Raw genomic sequence first — 19,651 nt, forward strand, 5'->3', positions numbered from 1 at the left:
CTGCACTGGTTTAAACACGTGGGTAAATAGAATTGCTCTCTTCCAAGTCTCTCCCCTGTGACATGTTCTTGGGTTGAACACTAACCCCCATAGGACTCTGTTTTCTGATTGGTAAAATGATGGAATCAGAAGTGGTAGTTGGCAAAGAACTTTAGCTTAAGTATTCAAGAGAATACTTAAGTAAACTTGAAGTCGTTGAATTTTTAACAGGAAGGTTAATAGTGCTTTTTTAAATGTTTGAGCAGATGTTCAGAATTGCCCATTTGAAGGACGGGGTTCTGAAAGGAGAGAATAAGAGACTAATTAGGGATCCTGCTGTTTGCAGGACTGCTCATTGACTCTGTGTGTGTGTGTGTGTGTGTGTGTGTGTGTGTGTGTGTGTGTGTGTTTTAATTTAAATTAAAGTAATACCTGTTCACAAGGAATCAAGCTGTATAGGAAGGCCTTAAGAAAAAAAGGAAACTTCTCCCATCCACCCTACTAATGCCTGCTCATTTTTCACAATGTTAACTACTCTTGAGTGGTTCTGGGTTCATTCGTTCATTCATTATTTTAATGTTTATTTATTTTTGAGAGGAGTGTGAGTGGGGGAGGGACAGTGAGAGAGGGGGACAGAGGATCCAAAGCAGGCTCTGTACTGACAGCAGAGAGCCCGATGTGGGGCTCGATCTCACAAATCGTGAGATCATGGACTGAGCCAAAGTCGGACACTTAACCGACTGAGCCACCCAAGCACCCCATTTGTGCTTGAGTTGATTACCATAATAACCTTATGTCATAATACTCATACTTCTCTCTCCTGAATCATCTGCTTTGAAGACAGTGTTGACTCTCCCTGCATAATTGAAGAGGAAATTTCCTCCTTCTGGTACAACTCCCAATTTTCTTCTTCTTCTTCTTTTTTTTTTTTAATTTCTATATTGTCAAGATTTAGAATGCTCCACTAAGTCTTTAATGTTTGTTTGTAGGTTGCTTCTGAAAATTTGCAAAAAAAAATGAAGTTATCAACACCCTCATATTCCTCCTTCCTCTTTTGTTAATTATATACTGTGAAGGTGTAATATATTTCTCATTGAAATATAACCAAATTCTTGCTATTTTTTACTATTTGTTCCATAATTAAATGGACTCATTTCTAACCATGAGTCTTATTATAGCTTCATATGGCCAAATTCTTTATTTAATTCATCTCTCAATTATGTGAATTCCTTTTTTTCTTTCTGACAAAGCATTTTTGAAGGGCTTATGTGTGCTACATAGTCTGAGTTCTTTCATGTTGGAAATGTGAATAGCACTTTCTGGATTTAATATTCTTTTGGTCATAATTTTTTTTTCTTCTAAATTTTGTGGAAATTTTTTTTTAACATTTATTGTTGAGAGACAGAGACAGACAGACAGCATGAGCATGGGAGGGACAGAGAGAGGGGGAGACATGGAATCTGAAACAGGCTCCAGGATCTGAGCTGTCAGCACAGAGCCCCACATGGGCCTCAAACTCACAAACCACGAGATCATGACCAGAGCCAAAGTCAGATGCTTAACTGACTGAGCCACCCAGGTGCCCCTGTAGAAATTTCTTAAAATGAACGTGACTCGAGAGGAATCTAATGCCATCCTGATTTTCTTTCCCTTTTAAGGTGATTTATTTTTCTGCCTGAGTGCCCAAGGAATTGATTCTTTTTTCTTTAAATCCAAAGTCTTGAGCAGAATGTATTTCCATGGTACTATTACTGTATGAAATTTTCCTATGGCCAGTGTATATTTTTCCTGTTAAAAGAATTGGGTTTTATTTCAGGGAGATTTTGTTCTATTTTTCAGTGATTTTTTTGCATTCTATTTTCCTATACTTCTGAGACATAATTTCCTTTATTGCTGCTTTGTTTTCATCTGTCTTCCATGTCTATTAGCTTCTTTCTGATGGCAAAATCAGTTTGTCTTACTTAATCTGCATTCAGGATGATTACCTCGAGCTTCTCTATTGATAGCCTGATTTTAAATTTATTATTATAAAATATTTTATGCATACAAAAGGAGAGATGAGCATAAATATAAGGTATGAAGAGTACTAACCAAATGAGCCCATATATCCGCACAACCCAGTGTAAGAACTAGACGAATCTTAACCATGTATTAAAATTCCTTGGGGTGCCTGGGTGGCTCAGTCGGTTAAGCATCCGACTTCGGCTCAGGTCACGATCTCGCAGTCCACGAGTTCGAGCCCCGCGTCGGGCTCTGGGCTGATGGCTCGGAGCCTGCTTCCGATTCTGTGTCTCCCTCTCTCTCTGCCCCTCCCCCGTTCATGCTCTGTCTCTCTCTGTCTCAAAAATAAATAAACGTTAAAAAAATAAATAAATAAATAAAAATAAAATTCCTATTTGCCTTGCCCTGATTCCATGCCCTCCCCTCCCTTCAGTCTCAAAAGTTAATAACCTCTTGAGTCTTGTGCTTAGCATAAAAAGCTTAAAAATATGATTTAGTATATCCTAATCAACATAGTTTACTTTTGAATACATTCAACCTTTTTTAATAAAAGAAATCATTCTTCAGCAACCTGATTTTCCCCCCTAAAATTCAGTTTGTGAAATTAATTTATGTTTAACACGTGTACCTCTGGTTCTGTCTGACTGTGGAAGAGTATTCCTCATATGGATATACCGCTATTTACTCATTTGTTTCCCTATCAGTAGTTACTTCTGGCTCATTGTAACTTTTTATAATTTACATATTTATAATTACAATTTATAATTTACAAATTATAATGAAATTATAATTTACATCCTATAATTACCAGTATTATAATTAAATCTTTAGTACAGCTTATCTTTTTTTTTAACATTAATTTATTTTTGAGAAAGAGAGCATGCAGGAGTGGGGAGGGGCAGAGAGAGAGAGAGACACAGAATCTGAAGCAGGCTCCAGGCTCTGAGCTGTCAGCACAGAGCCTGACGCGGGGCTCAAACTCACGAACCCATGAGATCATGACCTGAGCCAAGTCGAACCCTTTACTCACAGCCACCCAGACACTTCTAGTACAGCTTATCTTGAATATACATTCAAATATTCCTCTGGAGTGTGTATTTTTAGCTGGTGATATTTCTGAGTTGGACAGTGAGTACCTCTTTCAGCTTTTTTGATGCCAAATGTTTTTCCAAAACGGTTATAAGTAATTGGAATGTAATATATTTTCTTCCTGCATATTAGTTAAGTATTATTCCCTTATTATGTTGCTTTGCTTCTTGGTTGTTTCTTTGGACCCCAAATGTCTCATTTAATCTCCGCTCTTTTGCCTTATCATCTTGTCTTTAAAATCGTGTTCGGGGGCGCCTGGGTGGCTCAGTCGGTTAAGCGTCCGACTTCGGCTCAGGTCACGATCTCGCGGTCCGTGAGTTCAAGCCCCGCGTCGGGCTCTGGGCTGATGGCTCAGAGCCTGGAGCCTGCTTCCGATTCTGTGTCTCCCTCTCTCTCTGCCCCTCCCCCATTCATGCTCTGTCTCTCTCTGTCTCAAAAATAAATAAAATGTTAAAAAATAAAAATAAAAAAAAAATAAAATAAAATCGTGTTCGATTTAATCCCTATTCTCTTTGATTGATACATTTCTCTTACTTTCTCATTTGATTTGATCCTTAAGGTGACATGAAGGGATCGGTGCTATTATATTCTCATTTTCTTTTAATTTTTTTTTAAGCTTATTCATTTTTCAGAGACAGTGAGACAAAGCATGAGTGGGGGAGGGGCAGAGAGAGAGGGAGACACAGAATCCGAAGCAGGCTCCAGGCTCTGAGCCATCAGCACAGAGCCCGATGCGAGGCTCGAACTCACGAACAGTGAGATCATGACCTGAGCCAAAGCCGGCTGCTCAACCGACTCAGCCACCCAGGCGCTCCTATTCTCATTTTACATGTGAATGAAAGGACTTCCAAGAAACTATGTGTCTTGGCCAAAGTCTTAGAGCTACTAAGTGGAGAATCTGACAGTAGCACCCAAGTCTTTCACCTCCAAAACACTTGATTTTTCCACCTCTTTGAGATAGGATACAATTCAATACTGTATGGTATTGTGTGGTATAGCTTCTAAGACTAACTAAGCTTCCGAACTGCACAGGCATAAATAAACAACACCTTTTAATGCCTGTAGCTCAATGAAAAACCTCCCAAGCGAGATAAGAACTTCACCAAGTGAAATTATTACCATGATCTATCTTGGAAATCGCTGTGATACTAAAAGGGTGAATTCTACTGCTGCCACTACCTAAAGTGTGTGCGTGTGTATGTGTGTGTGTGTGTGCATGTGTGGGCACAATTTAAGCAGCCGATACAAGTGACAGAACTATTGAAGGGTTTTTGAAACCCAGTGTAATTGCAAGGAAACAAGATCCAAACAAAGATGTAATGTGGGTTTGCTCGTACCTTGATGGTGTCCGGAGAGTAGAGCCCTTATTGGAACCTCCCTCTATTCTGAACTCTCAGAGAAGGACCAGGTCCCATAGGGAGAATCTGTGCAGCAGTGAACATGGTGGATGATGGAACCTTCCTCTGGATTAGTAGCCTTCTCCAGCTCTTGGGGAGATGCATTAAAGTTCCTTTTTCCTGTAAAGGATAGTGCTACAAAGTTTCGGCTTTGGAAGAAGGGTGTGTGAGAAAACAGGCTAACACAAGATTTTCTGTACTGAGAGTGTTGTAAACCAAAGGTGAAGGAAAACAGCAACATTGACTCAAAGACTAATATCCAGAATTAGCTATTCTCTTGTCTTAGAGCTATTATTGGTTGGATTTGTGTCCTGTTTTCAAATACCTTTGTCAACAAATTGTATTCAGATTTAGAATTACCAAATAAACTATTTTCATTGTTTCCTCATTATTGATCTGCAGGAGATAAATAAATGTCCAGTGTGAAAAAAGAACTGCAAAGCATCCAAATAAGTTTGGGTGTCTTTGATTTAACCAAGCCAAACAGTTTTCTTTCCTGCAAAATTCTTCAAAGCAATTGATATTGCTAAGGATATCTCTGATTTTGTAAGAGGGATATATATTATAAAGAAGCTCCAAAGTTATTTGATCATGAAGCTCTTATGTTCGTGGACTCCAGGAATATATTTGGGGGGAAATTGGGCTTTCTTCTAATCATAAAATGTTAGAACTAGAAGGAGCCTTAGATCAACTCATTTTAAATTTTAATTTTGCAAGGAGGGAAACCAGAATTTATGGGCTTTAGTGACTTGCCTGAGATCACACAGCTCTTTGGTAGTAAAGGTAGGGCTAGAATTCATATCTTCAGATTCCTGATCTAGTGTTCTTTGAATTGAATGAAATTAAATGAAGTCACATGATACAGTGACCTACCGGCAGGCCTTTTTTCCTACTTCATAATGCGGTATTCCCTTCTTTACCAGTGAGAATAATGAGACTCAAACTTATTTCCTATGAATCCCAAATTGCGCTTTTGACAGCTCATAAAATCCTCCCTCCAAAGCCTTATTATATCTCAGATGTTCCTAAGGGGTCAATGGTCCAGGATTATTCTCTGTAAATTCTCCATAGAGAATAATATCATGCTCACTTGGATATCCTATCACATTGGTCTCTCTAGCAAAACTTAGAAAGCTCCCCTTCTAGCATTCTGACCCAAGTTGACGAGGCAGTTTTATACACTACCTTGTGCAAAGTCTCATACCCCATAGGCAGAATTTAGAAAGGGCTTAAAATCCAGAAGTGGAATCCCTTTGTGGCAGGCAGAGGGGCAGTGTGTATCAGAAACCTTTAAAATTGCCATGTTCTTCTCACCAAACTCCACACCCAAAAAAACGAATAATCCAGTGAAGAAATGGGCAGAAAACATGAATAGACACTTCTCTAAAGAAGACATCCGGATGGCCAACAGGCGCATGAAAAGATGCTCAACGTCACTCCTCATCAGGGAAATACAAATCAAAACCACACTGAGATACCACCTCACCCCAGTCAGAGTGGCTAAAATGAACAAATCAGGAGACTATAGATGCTGGAGAGGATGTGGAGAAACGGGAACCCTCTTGCACTGCTGGTGGGAATGAACACTGGTGCAGCCTCTCTGGAAAACAGTGTGAAGGTTCCTCAGAAAATTAAAAATAGACCTACCCTATGACCCAGCAATAGCACTGCTAGGAATTTACCCAAGGGATACAGGAGTGCTGATGCATAGGGGCACTTGTACCCCAATGTTTATAGCAGCACTCTCAGCATAGCCAAATTATGGAAAGAGCCTAAATGTCCATCAACTGATGAATGGATAAAGAAACTGTGGTTTATATACACAATGGAATACTACGTGGCAATGGGAAAGAATGAAATATGGCCTTTTGTAGCAACGTGCATGGAACTGGAGAGTGTGAGGCTAAGTGAAATAAGTCATACAGAGAAAGACAGATACCATATGTTTTCACTCTTATGTGGATCCTGAGAAAGTTAACAGAAACCCATGGGGGAGGGTAAGGAATAAAAAAAAAAAAGACGTTAGAGAGGGAGAGATTCAAAACATAAGAGACTCTTAAAAACTGAGAACAAACTGAGGGTTGATGGGGGGGAGGGGAGGAGGGTGGGTGATGGGTATTGAGGAGGGCACCTGTTGGGATGAGCACTGGGTGTTGTATGGAAACCAATTTGACAATAAATTTCATATTAAAATAATAATAATAATAATAATAATAATAATATGAAATTGCCGTGTTCTTTAAATGCGCCAGAAGCAGTGGGAAGTATTTGTTATTATTTGTTATTATTTGTTCAAACGCTGTTATAACGATGAAAATGTGCCGTAACCTCAATGTCTGATAACTTGGAGTTGGTTAAATGAATCAGAGTATTTTTTGAAATACTATACAACCAGTAGAAATGGTGTTGTAGAAAACTTCATGGAATGGTGTTTAAAACAGAACTTCCTGACAGGTAGGCCAGGACGGATATAGTGATGCCCTTTGTCCCCATGGGAGCTAGTCAGGTTCTAGTGCAACCTGAGCCCTCAGCTCAAATATCTCAAGGTGCCAAACAAAATATTTTACATTTTCATAAACAGAGAGACACTCACATGTCTGCTGAGGGATATACTTTGCCTACATCTGGATATGACAATGCAAACAGTCTTTATTTTCATGTTTTTGCTCACCTGCGTTTCTCTTTTTTAATGCATAGTACTCTTTAACAAAAATAATGTGACAGTAATAATTTTAAAACTTACACAGCCTTTAATATACTTTATCTTGTTTTATCCTCAAGCCGGCCTGTGAGATAGGCACTACTATTATTCTTTTTACTATATAAATGCTATTTTTAAATTCCATATTTGAAGCTATTAAGAACCGAACAAGTTGATGCAGGCAGAAAGGAAAAGGTGGAAATGAGATATTTCTGAAAGGTAGACATAAGAGAACACAGTTACTAATTGTCTGTGGGAAGCAGCTAGGCCCCCAGGATGTTGAAGATTATTGTATTCGTGAACAAAAGAGAATCAAGGAAATACAAGATTATATAGAAGTTTTAAGAAAGTCTAGAGGAAACCGAGAAGAGCAGGGCACCAAAAGCCTTAACCTTTAGGCTTTGTCTCTACAGGGAAAAATCCCATGAGCCCCATGACCTAGACTTCCACATGTATCATCCATGATAAAATGGAATTCCAAGAGTCCTTGTATGGACAAATGTCGACAGTGGGTGACACATTCATAGTTTTCTTCATTGTTTTTCCAGATCAGAGATTAATTTATTCCATCTTTAAAAAAAAAAAGTTTAAGTAGGGGTGCCTGGGTGGCTCAGGCAGTTGAATGTCCAACTTCAGCTCAGGTCATGATCTCACGGGTTCGTGAGTTCGAGCCCCGCGTCGGGCTGTGTGTTGACAGCTCAGAGCCTGGAGCCTGCTTTGGATTCTGTGTCTCCCTCTCTCGTTGCTCCTTACCCGCTCATGCTCTGTCTCTATCTCCTTGAAAAATAAATAAACATTAAAAAAAAAAAGTTTAAGTAGAAAAGACTTTTAATAAGTTCACAGGGCATGTGTTGGTAAGCAGCACCCTAGAAGGACTGTCTCGAGGTAAAGGTTACCCTAGCTATGTGACGAAGTAATCAGAAATGGAACAAATGTAATGGAATCATGACGAACACATGGTGTGCCACACTCATGACAAAGAAAGGGATCAAGTTGTGAAAATACAAAATGGAAGTTGTGCATAAACACAACGAGCAAAGATCTAAGAGTCTCGGAGAGCCACAACTCCAAAAGGAATGTGCTGTCTACATTTATGCTCGTGCATATAAGATGTTTATTAGGAAATGTATTTTTCAGGCAGTAGAAAGACATAAATGTAATAATGCAAGTTCTTTGACATATTTGGCATTAAGAAGAAATACATTAGAAATATAATAAATACAGATCTCTTCAAGATCCCACTTTGAAGAGAACTCAAAGTTATTAAACAGAATACAGAAGACATCAAAGAAAAATGAGTACATAACTGTAAAATGTGCTTCTGCAGAAAGGGCAAGAATGTGCTCTTACTTATTTTTGGAATCCAAAGGCCAAAGGATAATTTAATGAGCGTCAGGATCATTAATTTGTGCAAGATTATTGTAAAGAGCTCTTTGGCATCTTTACTGAAGGCAGAATGATGGAAAATAAGCTGAAACCATGAACAAAAAAACAATTCCCTCAAAAGTACAGGCGCATATGAATATACACATACACAGACAACACCCCCACACACCTTCATGCACACACACACCATGTACATGTGTGTAAAGAGTCCGGAGAGGGGTATACATCAAACTCTCCATAGTTAGTATTTGCATGTGGCACAATTACAGGTGTCTTTATTTGTGTCATATCTGTGTCTTCTCACAGTAAACACGAACTATTTGTACATTAAGAAAAACAAGTTTGTTTTTATTCAAGGGTTTATAGAAACAAACATGTCTCTTCCCTCTCATCCCTATCACGGTGTCAACCCTTAATCTGTAGACCTTCTTTTTTTTTTTTTTTTTTTTTTTTTTTTTGTAAGACCCTGTATAACATCAGTACTGGCACCTAGCACCCTGTCTTGTCTTTTTCAGATGCTGGTGAAAAATAACCACCTTTCAGACAAGATCATTGTTTTGCCAGGGAAAATCGAAGACATCTCTCTTCCCGAAGCCATCGATGTGATTGTGTCCGAACCGATGGGGTACATGCTGTTTAATGAAAGGATGTTGGAGAGCTACCTTCATTCCAAAAAGTGGCTAAAAGCAAATGGTGAGTTGGCCAATTCCCGATTCAGAAGATAAGCTAACTCTTCCGTAAAACTTTACCATCCTCTCCCCCGCCCCATATTTAATTTTGGGCAGAAAGGAGGGGAGGGCATTTCTATGATAGCAGTTTTTAAATTTTTCTCATCTTAATCTTCCATAAGAAATCAGCTAGTCCCCAGCCATAAAGCCACAGAGGGTAGTGTGCTACACAGTATTAAATAGGGGTAGAGAGGACCAGTTCCGAGCTATGTATTTGTGTCCTGTTTCTATCACTTTCTTCATTAAGGAACTTGGCCGGACACTTGACCTTTTGACTTTGGTTTTGTCATCTGTATATTAAAAATAATCTCTAAAAAAAACTTTCTATGGGCGCCTGGGTGGCTCAGTCAGTTGGGCGTCCGTCTTCGGCTCAGGTCATGATCTCACAGGTTCATAAATTCAAGCCCTGCGTTGGGCTCTGTGCTGACAGCTCAGAGCCTGGAGCCTGCTTTGGATTCTGTGACTCCCACTCTCTCTTCCCTCCCCGGCTTGTACTCTGTCTCTCTTTCCCTGTGATCAGTACTGAGATGATAATATAAAATCCCGCATTCTTTTTGTGCTTACCAGGTATCTACATGTGCTAAGCAATGTGCATAAATTCATTTATGAGGATCTTACCAAGTGTGAAGGTTGGAGGTTTTTAATTTATTTGAAAGGTCAGCGCTGAGGTTCTTGGTGATTTTACGGTCCTCCCCCATGGGGTGTTTGGCAACGTCTGGAGACCTTTTGGTTTGTCAACAACTCGGGGAGGGGAGCTACCGGCATCTGGTAGGACAGGCCAGGTGGGTTGCTCAATGTCCTTCAGAGTATAGGACCGCCTACCCCCCCATAAAGAGCTCTCCGGCCCCAAACATCAGCAATACCAAGACTGAGACCGGCCCCCATTTATGAAGAGAAAATGGAAGCTCCGTGGGAGCAAACAACATGACAAGGACACCCTCTACTGAATGACAGAGCCGGGGTTCGAACTCAGGTCGGTCTGACCCTGAAGCCCACACTCAGGACTCCTGCATGTGCCCTAACTTTCCTCTCTACTGGAGAGAGTAGAGACGCTTCCACAGAATGTCTTTTTTCAAATAGAGCATGGGAAGTGACCAGCCAGTTTTAAAAGTGGCTGTTACACTTTAAAAGTGGCCCGTTACACTTCGAGCACCTTACCGATGCCGTGGTTCCCTGCCTTGACATCCAGTGAAGACAAAATAGTGACAGCCACCAGCACGGTTCTTACTCCCAGTTAGGCAGTACATGCATTCCAAGTGTATGCATGTTTTGTTTTTTTTTTAATCTTTTTGTAATGTTTATTTTTTGAGAGAGAGAGGGAGACAGAGCACGAGTGGGGGAAGGCCAGAGAGAGAGGGAGACACAGAATCCAAAGCAAGCTCCAGGCTCCGAGCTGTCAGCACAGAGCCCGACGCGGGGCTCGAACTCACAAACCGTGAGATCATGCCCTGAGCTGGTCAGACGCTTAACCGACTGAGCCACCCAGGTGCCCCCAATTGTTATGTTAAGTTAAAGCCTGAGGCTCCTCTATAATTTCCTGCGTGGTTCAAAATGTAGGGACTCTGAGATAGGCACTTAAAAAAGAAACTCCTGCAAAAATAAATGAGTAAAAGGGTAAAGTATACCTGATGTCACAAACTTCATTAACATGCTTGTTGTGTAAACAGCCCAGGAAGGTCTCATAAGCCTGATGTTTACGTGACAAAACTGAATTGTGGAAATGCATGTAAAGGAACAGGCTGCTTGGATTTCTTACTCAGTGCCCTTCAGAAAGAATTCTTACATTTTTTTTTCTGGATTTCTTTTCACATGGCTGAGTACTTGCCACTGGGGAGATTGTGAACATGGTAAATTCACCTGCATCTGTTGAGTCCCTCCAGGCCAAGTATCTAGACCTAATATCGGGGTATTTTTTCCCCCCAGATATTTGTAATGGATATGACTAGGCTGTATATCTTCAACTAGACAAGTAAACATGAATACCGACTTGATCTTCCTTTTAACCCATATGTTCCTGAAGGAAGATTGGTTTTTTCCTAATTATTTCTATTCTCCGTGAAAATAAGGCATAACTTACAACATCAAATAATGTTAAAAAGACTTCTAATAGATAGGAACCCTCTGCCTCACCTCTTCCTGTCCTCACATTTCCCCCACCGAAGGCTATTCCTTTCAGCCACATCCGCTATTTCTTCCATGATGTACCTATATATTTCGACATAAAAGTATATTTCGATGTAAAAGTGTATATATTGCTATTTTTGTCACTCTCTGGTTGAGAAGTTCACTCCCCTTGCTTCCCTCCCCCCACCCCCATCTTCTCAATATATTTATACAGGTCCTGAATCCCTTTTCCAAACCCTTGAGGCCAGATGTGTTTCAGAATTCAGAATCTGGAGGACTCGGGACTGGTAATACGGTCATATTACCATGGATTACTTAAATCTCCAGTGGGGCCTGAGGCAAGGCTCCATAATGAAACATGTTACATTTCTGCCACAAAACATGGGAATGTGGCTACCAAGTGTGATAAATGAAGGCTGTAAATAAACTCACGTAGGCTCAAGTCAGGGTTTGCTGTCAGATGATGTTGCTGTAAACGTACGAAGCTCGGTTGCTTCACAGAGCTTTTTTTTGGATTTCACAATTTAATATAAAGAAATATAGACCGAGATCATCATTTGGCGAGATCAGTAATGGACGTTTATATTATGATGACAACGCAAATATCGTTCCGCACTGAGTCAAGGGGTATAGTGGGTGCATTTTTATTTTCTCATGAAATCTTCTGTTTTTCTTGGAGTTATTTTTTTATTAGCTTGGGTTTTTTTTTATAAGCTCATGGCTAATTGTTTCCATGCTCCAAGAGGTCAGACAGATCATCTCAATATGCGGTCTGTGGAGGCCTTCCTTCCGTGGCTCCTCTGTCTTTCTCTCCTACACGGGACATGCTTGTTCCCAGTCCTCTTGCGTGCTTTCCATCATTATTCTTCTGTCTTCTTTCTTGGGGTACACCGTCATTTCAGCAAAGAGTATCCTCTAACAGCTTTTGGAGAAAAGGTATTTGAGAAGTTACTTTTCATTAACCCCTTGGATTATCATTTTGCAGGGTAGGGAATGTGAACTTGGGCACAATTTTTACTCAGTATTTTATATTTTATTTATTTTTGAGACAGAGAGAGACAGAGACAGAGCACAAGTGGGAGAGAGGCAGAGAGAGAGGGAGACACAGAATCTGAAGCAGGCTCCAGGCTCCGAGCTGTCAGCACAGAGCCCCGCGTGGGGCTTGAACTCACAAACCGTGAGTCGGATGCTTGACCGACTTAGCCACCCAGGTGCCCCTTTACTCAGTATTTTGAAGACATCTCTTTTTGGTTTCTGGTTTCCAATATTGCTACTCAGAGCTCCCATAGCCTTCTGACTCCTGATCCTTTAGAGGGACATAGTTTTCCCCCCTGGATGCTTTTAGTATCTTGCTTTCTCTCTAGCCTTTCTAGCTTTTTCAGTTCTCGTATTGGTCATGGAGTGAAGATGTTTAATCAGAAGACTCATTTTCCTCAACTCTAAGGATTGTTCTTATATTTTTACCTTTGATGATCTCTCCCCCTCCATTGTGTATCTTTGAAATTCCCGTTAGGCTCAAGGCTCAGAGCATCTCTAAAGCTTCCCAGGTTTATACAAGTAGGGATACATATTGCTTTTCTAAGGTTGTTTAACCTCCTTTTGTCTTGAAATTGAAAACCCACTAAGAAGTCATTATTGTTTTGACACCAGTGCATGAGATTTAGGTGGAGACATGTGGATGATGTAACAATGGAGGTTTTTCTCTGGCCACCTCTGAAAATACCCTAAATAAAACAATCTGTTCTATTTTCACAGACATTGACGGGAGCGTGGTTAAAATATGGGCCATTGACTGAAGATGAGACTCCATATCGGGACTTTTCCCTTCTACTTATTAGCTCTGTGATTGTGGCTGAGTTGCTTAAATTTCCCTGTTCCTTGCTTTTCTCATTTATAAAATGGGCCTAATAATAGAGCCAACTTTCTATTGTTAGGAGAATTAAATGAACTAATACTTGGAAAACCCATTAAAAAAAATTCATGGCAGAGTTGACATAATCTAGCAATTTTAGGCATTATTTTTGTGACCGTATCTCCAATTTCTAAGACGATCCTCACTTCTGAAATGGGGTTAGTCGCTCATCTTTCTTTGGTGCGCAGTTTCCTAAGTGACTGTGAAAAAGGGTCTCCCTAAAAATGACAAGAATAATAATGCTGATCACTGTGTCTACCTGTCCAGAAAGGCCCGACTTCAGGCATGCATTCTAGGTGTTTGCCCACAAAAGAATCTGCCTTTCCCAAGGTGGCTGTACATATCAGGAACAAAACACGTGAGTTGGTGTCCCAGCAAGGAGGGTGGTGAACCTCCAGAGAAGCCAAGCTTCTAGAAACGCTTAAAAAGATAATCAGCACAATTATACAGGGACGAAGGCTGAGAATGGAAATAATAATGTGATGGAACGATGGGAATGTAAATTATTTTCAAAGCTGTTTTTACAACAATAAGATTTTTAAAGTGAAGGAAGGGCACGGAATTTGCAGCACAGGACGTATAGGGAGGAAAAAGCCAAAAGCAGAGAAGGCAGTAGGCCAGGTTCGATGTCTCACCTAATTCCCCAGAAGCTTTGATTGCAGCATAGCTTTGTGACTTGCATTAGTATTCCCTTCTTATATTTCCTCCAGTCTTCCGCCTAATTTTTTTTTTATCCTGGCTTCGAGGCAAGATTAGTTTTCAGCCTCTTGTGTAATAACTGAAATAGAATGAAAGAATATGTTGGTCAAGTGGCAGGTGGGTGTACCCTTCTCTCAGAAGGCTGTGGAAGTCAACGTCTGGGTCTTTTGTCTTTTGCTCTTTAGGAATGATGTTCCCGACCTTCAGCGACATCCACTTGGCCCCCTTTTCTGACGAACAGCTCTACATGGAACACTACTCCAGAGCCAACTTTTGGTAATGTTCTGTTCTCTCTTCCATTCCTTTTCCCTTAGAGTAAGCCAGAGTTTGGCATTTTGGGTTACCCAGTTGGCGGGGGGGGGGGGGGGGGGGGTTGGGGGGCAAGGAGAGGGGTGCTGTGCATGCATAGGATGTTTAACAGCACCCTTGGCCTCTACCTACTAGTTGCCAGGAATGCCTTTCCCCCCGTTGTGAAGCCAAAAATGTCTGTCCAGACATTGCCAGATGTCCCTGGCAGGGGAAGCGGGGCACAGAATCATCCCCTGTTGAGAATCACTGGAGTAGACAAACCAGGGAGCTGCTTACGCACTGTCACCCATCCAGAAGACCACCTGTTGCTGGAATGACAGCATCCTCCCCCTGCCTGCTGGCCGTTTCTCCCCACTGAACACCATCCACTCCTTGGGCTCAGAGCTATGGCTTCCGTTGGAACGCACCTCGCGGTCAGAGGGCGTGGGAATCAGTACCTCTTGATGTACATGAGTCGATCAAAACTTTTTTCTGGAGTTTTCGCACTAGTTGGCTATTGGCTTTTGGACGGTTCGTTTTCTCTCTTGAGACCTGGTTTCTTTGCTTGTAAAACGAGAACCAAGACAAAGCCGCTGCCGGTTCTAAACCGCCGTTCTTGCTGGCATTCTTTTTTGAGAACTGGTTTTTACAAGGAGAATGATGATATCGGACCCACGGGAGGGAGAAACAGAACAGATACCCTCCGAGTGGGAATGCTGGGTGTGTAGGAGGACAGGCATGTACTGGCATATGGAAGCGGATGGATGCTAAAATTTAAGCTTTGAGTTCCAGCTGATGTACGCAGAGCCTTCCAACACAGAGATATATCCACAGTTGATTTCCGGGTTTTTGTTTTTTGTTTTTTTTTCTCTTTGCAATCCTCTCTCTTGGTGAAGAAGCAGCAGATAGGAGGCACTTTGGTTTCCCAGGTTACCAGCTCTTTGAGGAGTAGGGTCAACGGGCTGAAATTCTTCCTTTCTCTCTGATTTTTTTTTCTTGCAAAATAGGCTTTCCTAGCACAGACTTGCACTTCGTGGTTTTGGCTCAATCTGTACCTTTGAAGCTCCAAGCCACATACTTCCCAATGGGGGTGAGTGGCTTCTTGGAGCATGGCGGGGAAGACCCTAATTATGATCATTGTTCTTTGGGCTCCTGCCGACCCTCAATGTTTATATTTTAAATATAAGCCTCCTGAGTGGGTGAAGAGGTTGGAGACGCAGGAATTTCAGGTAACAGAAGAGACCAGACTCCTGCCCCCGGTGGGGCCGCGGGGTAGTGCGTTGTCCGGGTAGCCTCGTGTGCCTTCCCACCTATTACCACCTGCCGCCAGCTTAGCTCCCTGCGAATGAATGGTAATGATCACAGCGGATTGGCCAGGCTCACCAGCAGCATACAAACATACTGCTATTTATTCCATCTAAAAAGAAAAAAAAGAACCTTTTTTCTGTCTCACTTCCCCAGTTAGCCACCACCCATCTCTCTGAGTCCCTCTGCAGCCAGATTCCTCAAAAAGCGGCGTCTCTCCTTCCAGTCTCCAACTCTTTCCTTCAGTTTCTCTCTTAAGACGTTCCTCCATGGCCACTCTTACCAAGGTCGCCGGTCTGCTGACCTCCACGTGGCTACATCCAGTGATCAGACCTCACCTGTCAGCTTATTTAACCCACGCCAGCATTTGAGCAGCGTTTGAAACGCCCAAAACCGCCTTTTTATTTCTCTCCTGCCTCACTGGTCGCTTTCTCAACCAGTCCTCCTCTGGTTCTTACCTGTCTCCTTCACCTGCTGACATTGGAGTGCCCCAGGACACAGTCTTGGACCTCTTCTTCGTCCACAGTTACTGTCTTGGCAAACTCACCCATTCCCGTAGCTTCAGATAGCATCTGTACACTCCTGATTCCCAAGTGTATCTCCTGAGCTCAGACATGTCCTTGAAACTCCATATTGTTATAGCCAGCTGCCCCCTGCGCATCTCCCCTTACAGAGATGTACCATCCAAACTCAACTCGTCTCCCCCACTTCCCCTCAAAATCTGCACCGGTCATGGTCTTTCCGTCTCAGCCGATGATAACGTTGTCCTCCCAATCATTCAGACCCCAAACCTTGAAGGCTTCTCTTTCTTTGTCACCATATCTAAACCATTGAGAAATTCTGTTGGTTCTACTTTTGAATTATACCCAGGATCCTGTCCAGTCTCAACTATATTCACTCTTCCCCTTTGTTCCCAACACTGTCCTCTCTCATCTCCATTACTGTGACAGCTTCTTAACCTGTCTATTCCCAGCATTTCCAAAGCCTTCTGGTAAATTCTGTGCAGTCAGGTTCCTCATTTCCCAGGACCACGTTCATTCAGCTCCCAGACAGTTTTTCCTGTTTTCCTGTTTTCCTCTAGCACTTATCACCTCCAAAAAGAACTATAATTCCTTTATTTGTTATTGTTTACTGTCTCCATCCTTCCTGATAAAATGTAAGCCCTGCAGAAGACCAAATTCTGTCATTTCTCACTCTTGTATCCCAAACACCCTACATTTCAAGTGCCTGTCACATGGTAGGTCCTGAATAAATATTTTTGAATGAGTAAAAACTCCAGTAATCTCAAGTGAGTGTGCAAATAATTACTATTAAATTTTAGTTCTCTCTTCAATTTCTCTATTAAAAAAAATAATACCATGAATATCATTTTACAGCTTTTTTACTGTTTAAAATTTTATTTTTTATTTAGTTTTGATTTAAGGACCTTGTTGACTTGTTCTCAAATTTTCTCAATATTCTCTTGCTGCAGAGTATTTCTTTTGTTACTATATCATAATTTATCAACTCAAGCTATCCAATGTTGGCTATTAAATTATTATTATTTTTTAATCTTTATTTTTGAGAGAGAGAGAGAGAGAGAGAGAGAGAGCAAGCAGGGGAGGGGCAGAAAGAAGAGAGGGGACAGAGGATCCGAAGCAGGCTCTGCATGGAGAGCAGCGATCCCAATGCGGGCTTCAAACTCATGAACCGTGAGATCATGACCTGAGCTGAAGTCAGATGCTTAAGCAACTGAGCCACCCAGGTGCCCCTGGATATTAAACTATTTTAATTGCTAATTTAATCCTATAAACTTTATAAGAAACAACACTAAGGGGGCTGTCTGCATGGCTCAGTCGGTTGAGTGTCCCAGCTCTTGATTTCAGCTTGGGTCCTGATCTCACAGTTGGAGGGATCAAGTCTCATGTCAGGCTCCATGCTAAGCCTGGAGCTTTCTTGAAATTCTCTCTCTCTGTCTCTCTCTCTCAAACAAAAACAAAAAAGCAACACTAAGGTATTATTTCTATATTCTACAAGAATATAGAATTTTATAGAATTCTGTATCTTAAATTCTATAAGAAACAATACTACAGTGAACATCCTTTTATAGAAATCTTGGTTTGCATTCTGATTATTTCCTTACAATAAATTGCTAGAAGCAGAATTACTGGACCAAAAGGTGTGAAGAAGGATCTTTAAAAAAATTATTCTTATATATTGCCAAATTGCCCTGTAGAAAAAGTTTTACCAATTAACACTTCCACCAGGGGTATATGAGAATGTCTGCTGAGTCTTGCCCATACGGGCTATGTTTTTTTAAATGCCAATTTGATTTGAAAAAAAAAATGGTGGCCAGTTTATTTTTAATCTGTATGTCTTTGATAGCTAGTGCATTTGAACGGTTTTATTTTTAGTCAACAAACACGAAAAAAATGTTTAAAAAAATATCTAGTTAACAAAATTCCCAGCTTTCACTCTCCTTCTAATTTCCCTCCCTCTATGAAGAGGTTTCTGCATTAGGGTGACTTGGATGAGGCCCTCTGGTTGCACTTGTGCAGGGAAATGGGTGGTGAAAGGGTGTGCAGTTGCCATTACAAGAGGTATAAAAGTGAGGGGCACCGGGGTGGCTCCGTCAGTTGAGCGCTCGACTTAGGCTCAGGTCATGATCTCATGGTTCGTGAGTTTGAGCCCCACGTTGGGCTCAGTGCTGACAGCTCAGCGCCTGGAGCCTGCTTTGGATTCTGTGTCTCCCTCCCCCTCTGTCCCTCCCACACTCACTGGTGCACACACACGCGCTCTCTTTCTCTCTCTCTCTCAAAAATAAATAAAAACATTTTAAAATTTTTTTTAAAAATTAAAAAACGAGAGGGATGACCATGAAAGTGCTGGCTGAGAGGAGGAAAAGCAATGAAAAAAAGTGATTTAGATATATTCTGGGGAAGGGAGCTGAGAAACTGAGGAATAGCAGGCCGAATAAATAAGATCATCAAGTGTAATCAGTGATCGGTCCTCACCGATTTTCTCATCAATCAGTACTTGGCACCATTGAGTCTTCACTTCTGGAGCCTAAGTCTGGTTTTCCTCCTTCATTATTGGCCCCAACTTGGTCTCCTTGTTGATTCTTCCTTATGACCCAAGTCTTCAGGGTTGGATTGATTCCAAGTTGGCTCTTACCGTCTTCTCCTTTCAGTCTCTATTCCCCTCCGTACCGATCTCATTCCATCTCCTGGCTGTAAATACAGTCTTTATGCCAGAAACTTCTGTAGTGGGTACTCCAGCCCACACCTCTCTCTGGAACCATAGACTTTAAGTGTCCAACTGGCTAGTGACAAGTCTGTGTGGATGTCTCTTGGGCATCTTAAATTTAACACGTCCAAAGGCAAGCTGCTGACCCTTGTCACCATCCCCCTGCTCACCACTGCAAAACAAAAAGACAACAAGCCAAACAAAACACCCTGCTTCTGATATAGCCTTGCAATAGCCTTCCAACTTGCTTCCTCTTCTTCCTTGATGACACATAATTCAGGTCATAGTCTTCCTCAGCTCAGAACCTCCAGTGGCTTCCCACCTTCTGCACTGTAAAAGCCAAACTTCTCCCTGTGGTTGATAAGACCCTCCAGGATCTAGTGCCACCCTGCTCCCCTTGTGATGTGGTTTCTTACCACTCCTTTCTTATCCTCTGGGTCTTCAGTGACTGCTCCCCTTGCCTCTCCATGGACATACCAGGCTTGCCGCCACCTCACTGGCCTCTGCCAGAAATGCAGATGGCCCCATGGCTTGCTCTCATCTTCTTCAGGTCTTAGCTCACACGCCATCTTCCCAGGAGACCTGCTCTTAATTATAAATTACAATCTCTTCCCTCCTGGAAGCCCGTATCTCACTTCTCACTTCGTTTTCCCCCACTTCACTTATTATCATCTGCTGTATTATATGTTTTTACTTATTTATTTAATGTATTGTTTGCAGGTTCCATAATAGTGGCTATTTGTTTCGCGCTGTTCCGCATCATCTAATCTAGCTAGTAGTTGTTCAGTATTCATTTATTAACTGGAAGATAAATGCA

The 19,651-nt window shown here is 41.5% G+C and overlaps 1 protein-coding gene across 1 annotated transcript in view; it reads left to right on the forward strand.

The window, feature by feature from the left end:
* LOC122205518 (histone-arginine methyltransferase CARM1-like) overlaps nucleotides 1-19,651 on the forward strand; it is a 284,500-nt gene that overhangs the window by 191,877 nt on the left and 72,972 nt on the right. The window contains exons 6-7 of the mRNA XM_042913931.1: nucleotides 9,069-9,246; nucleotides 14,202-14,292. Of these exons, the coding sequence (XP_042769865.1) occupies nucleotides 9,069-9,246; nucleotides 14,202-14,292 (269 nt within the window). The remainder of the gene's footprint in view (nucleotides 1-9,068; nucleotides 9,247-14,201; nucleotides 14,293-19,651) is intronic.

This window comes from Panthera leo, chromosome D4, assembly GCF_018350215.1.
Source record: "Panthera leo isolate Ple1 chromosome D4, P.leo_Ple1_pat1.1, whole genome shotgun sequence".
In the NCBI taxonomy this organism is placed as follows: domain Eukaryota; kingdom Metazoa; phylum Chordata; class Mammalia; order Carnivora; family Felidae; genus Panthera; species Panthera leo.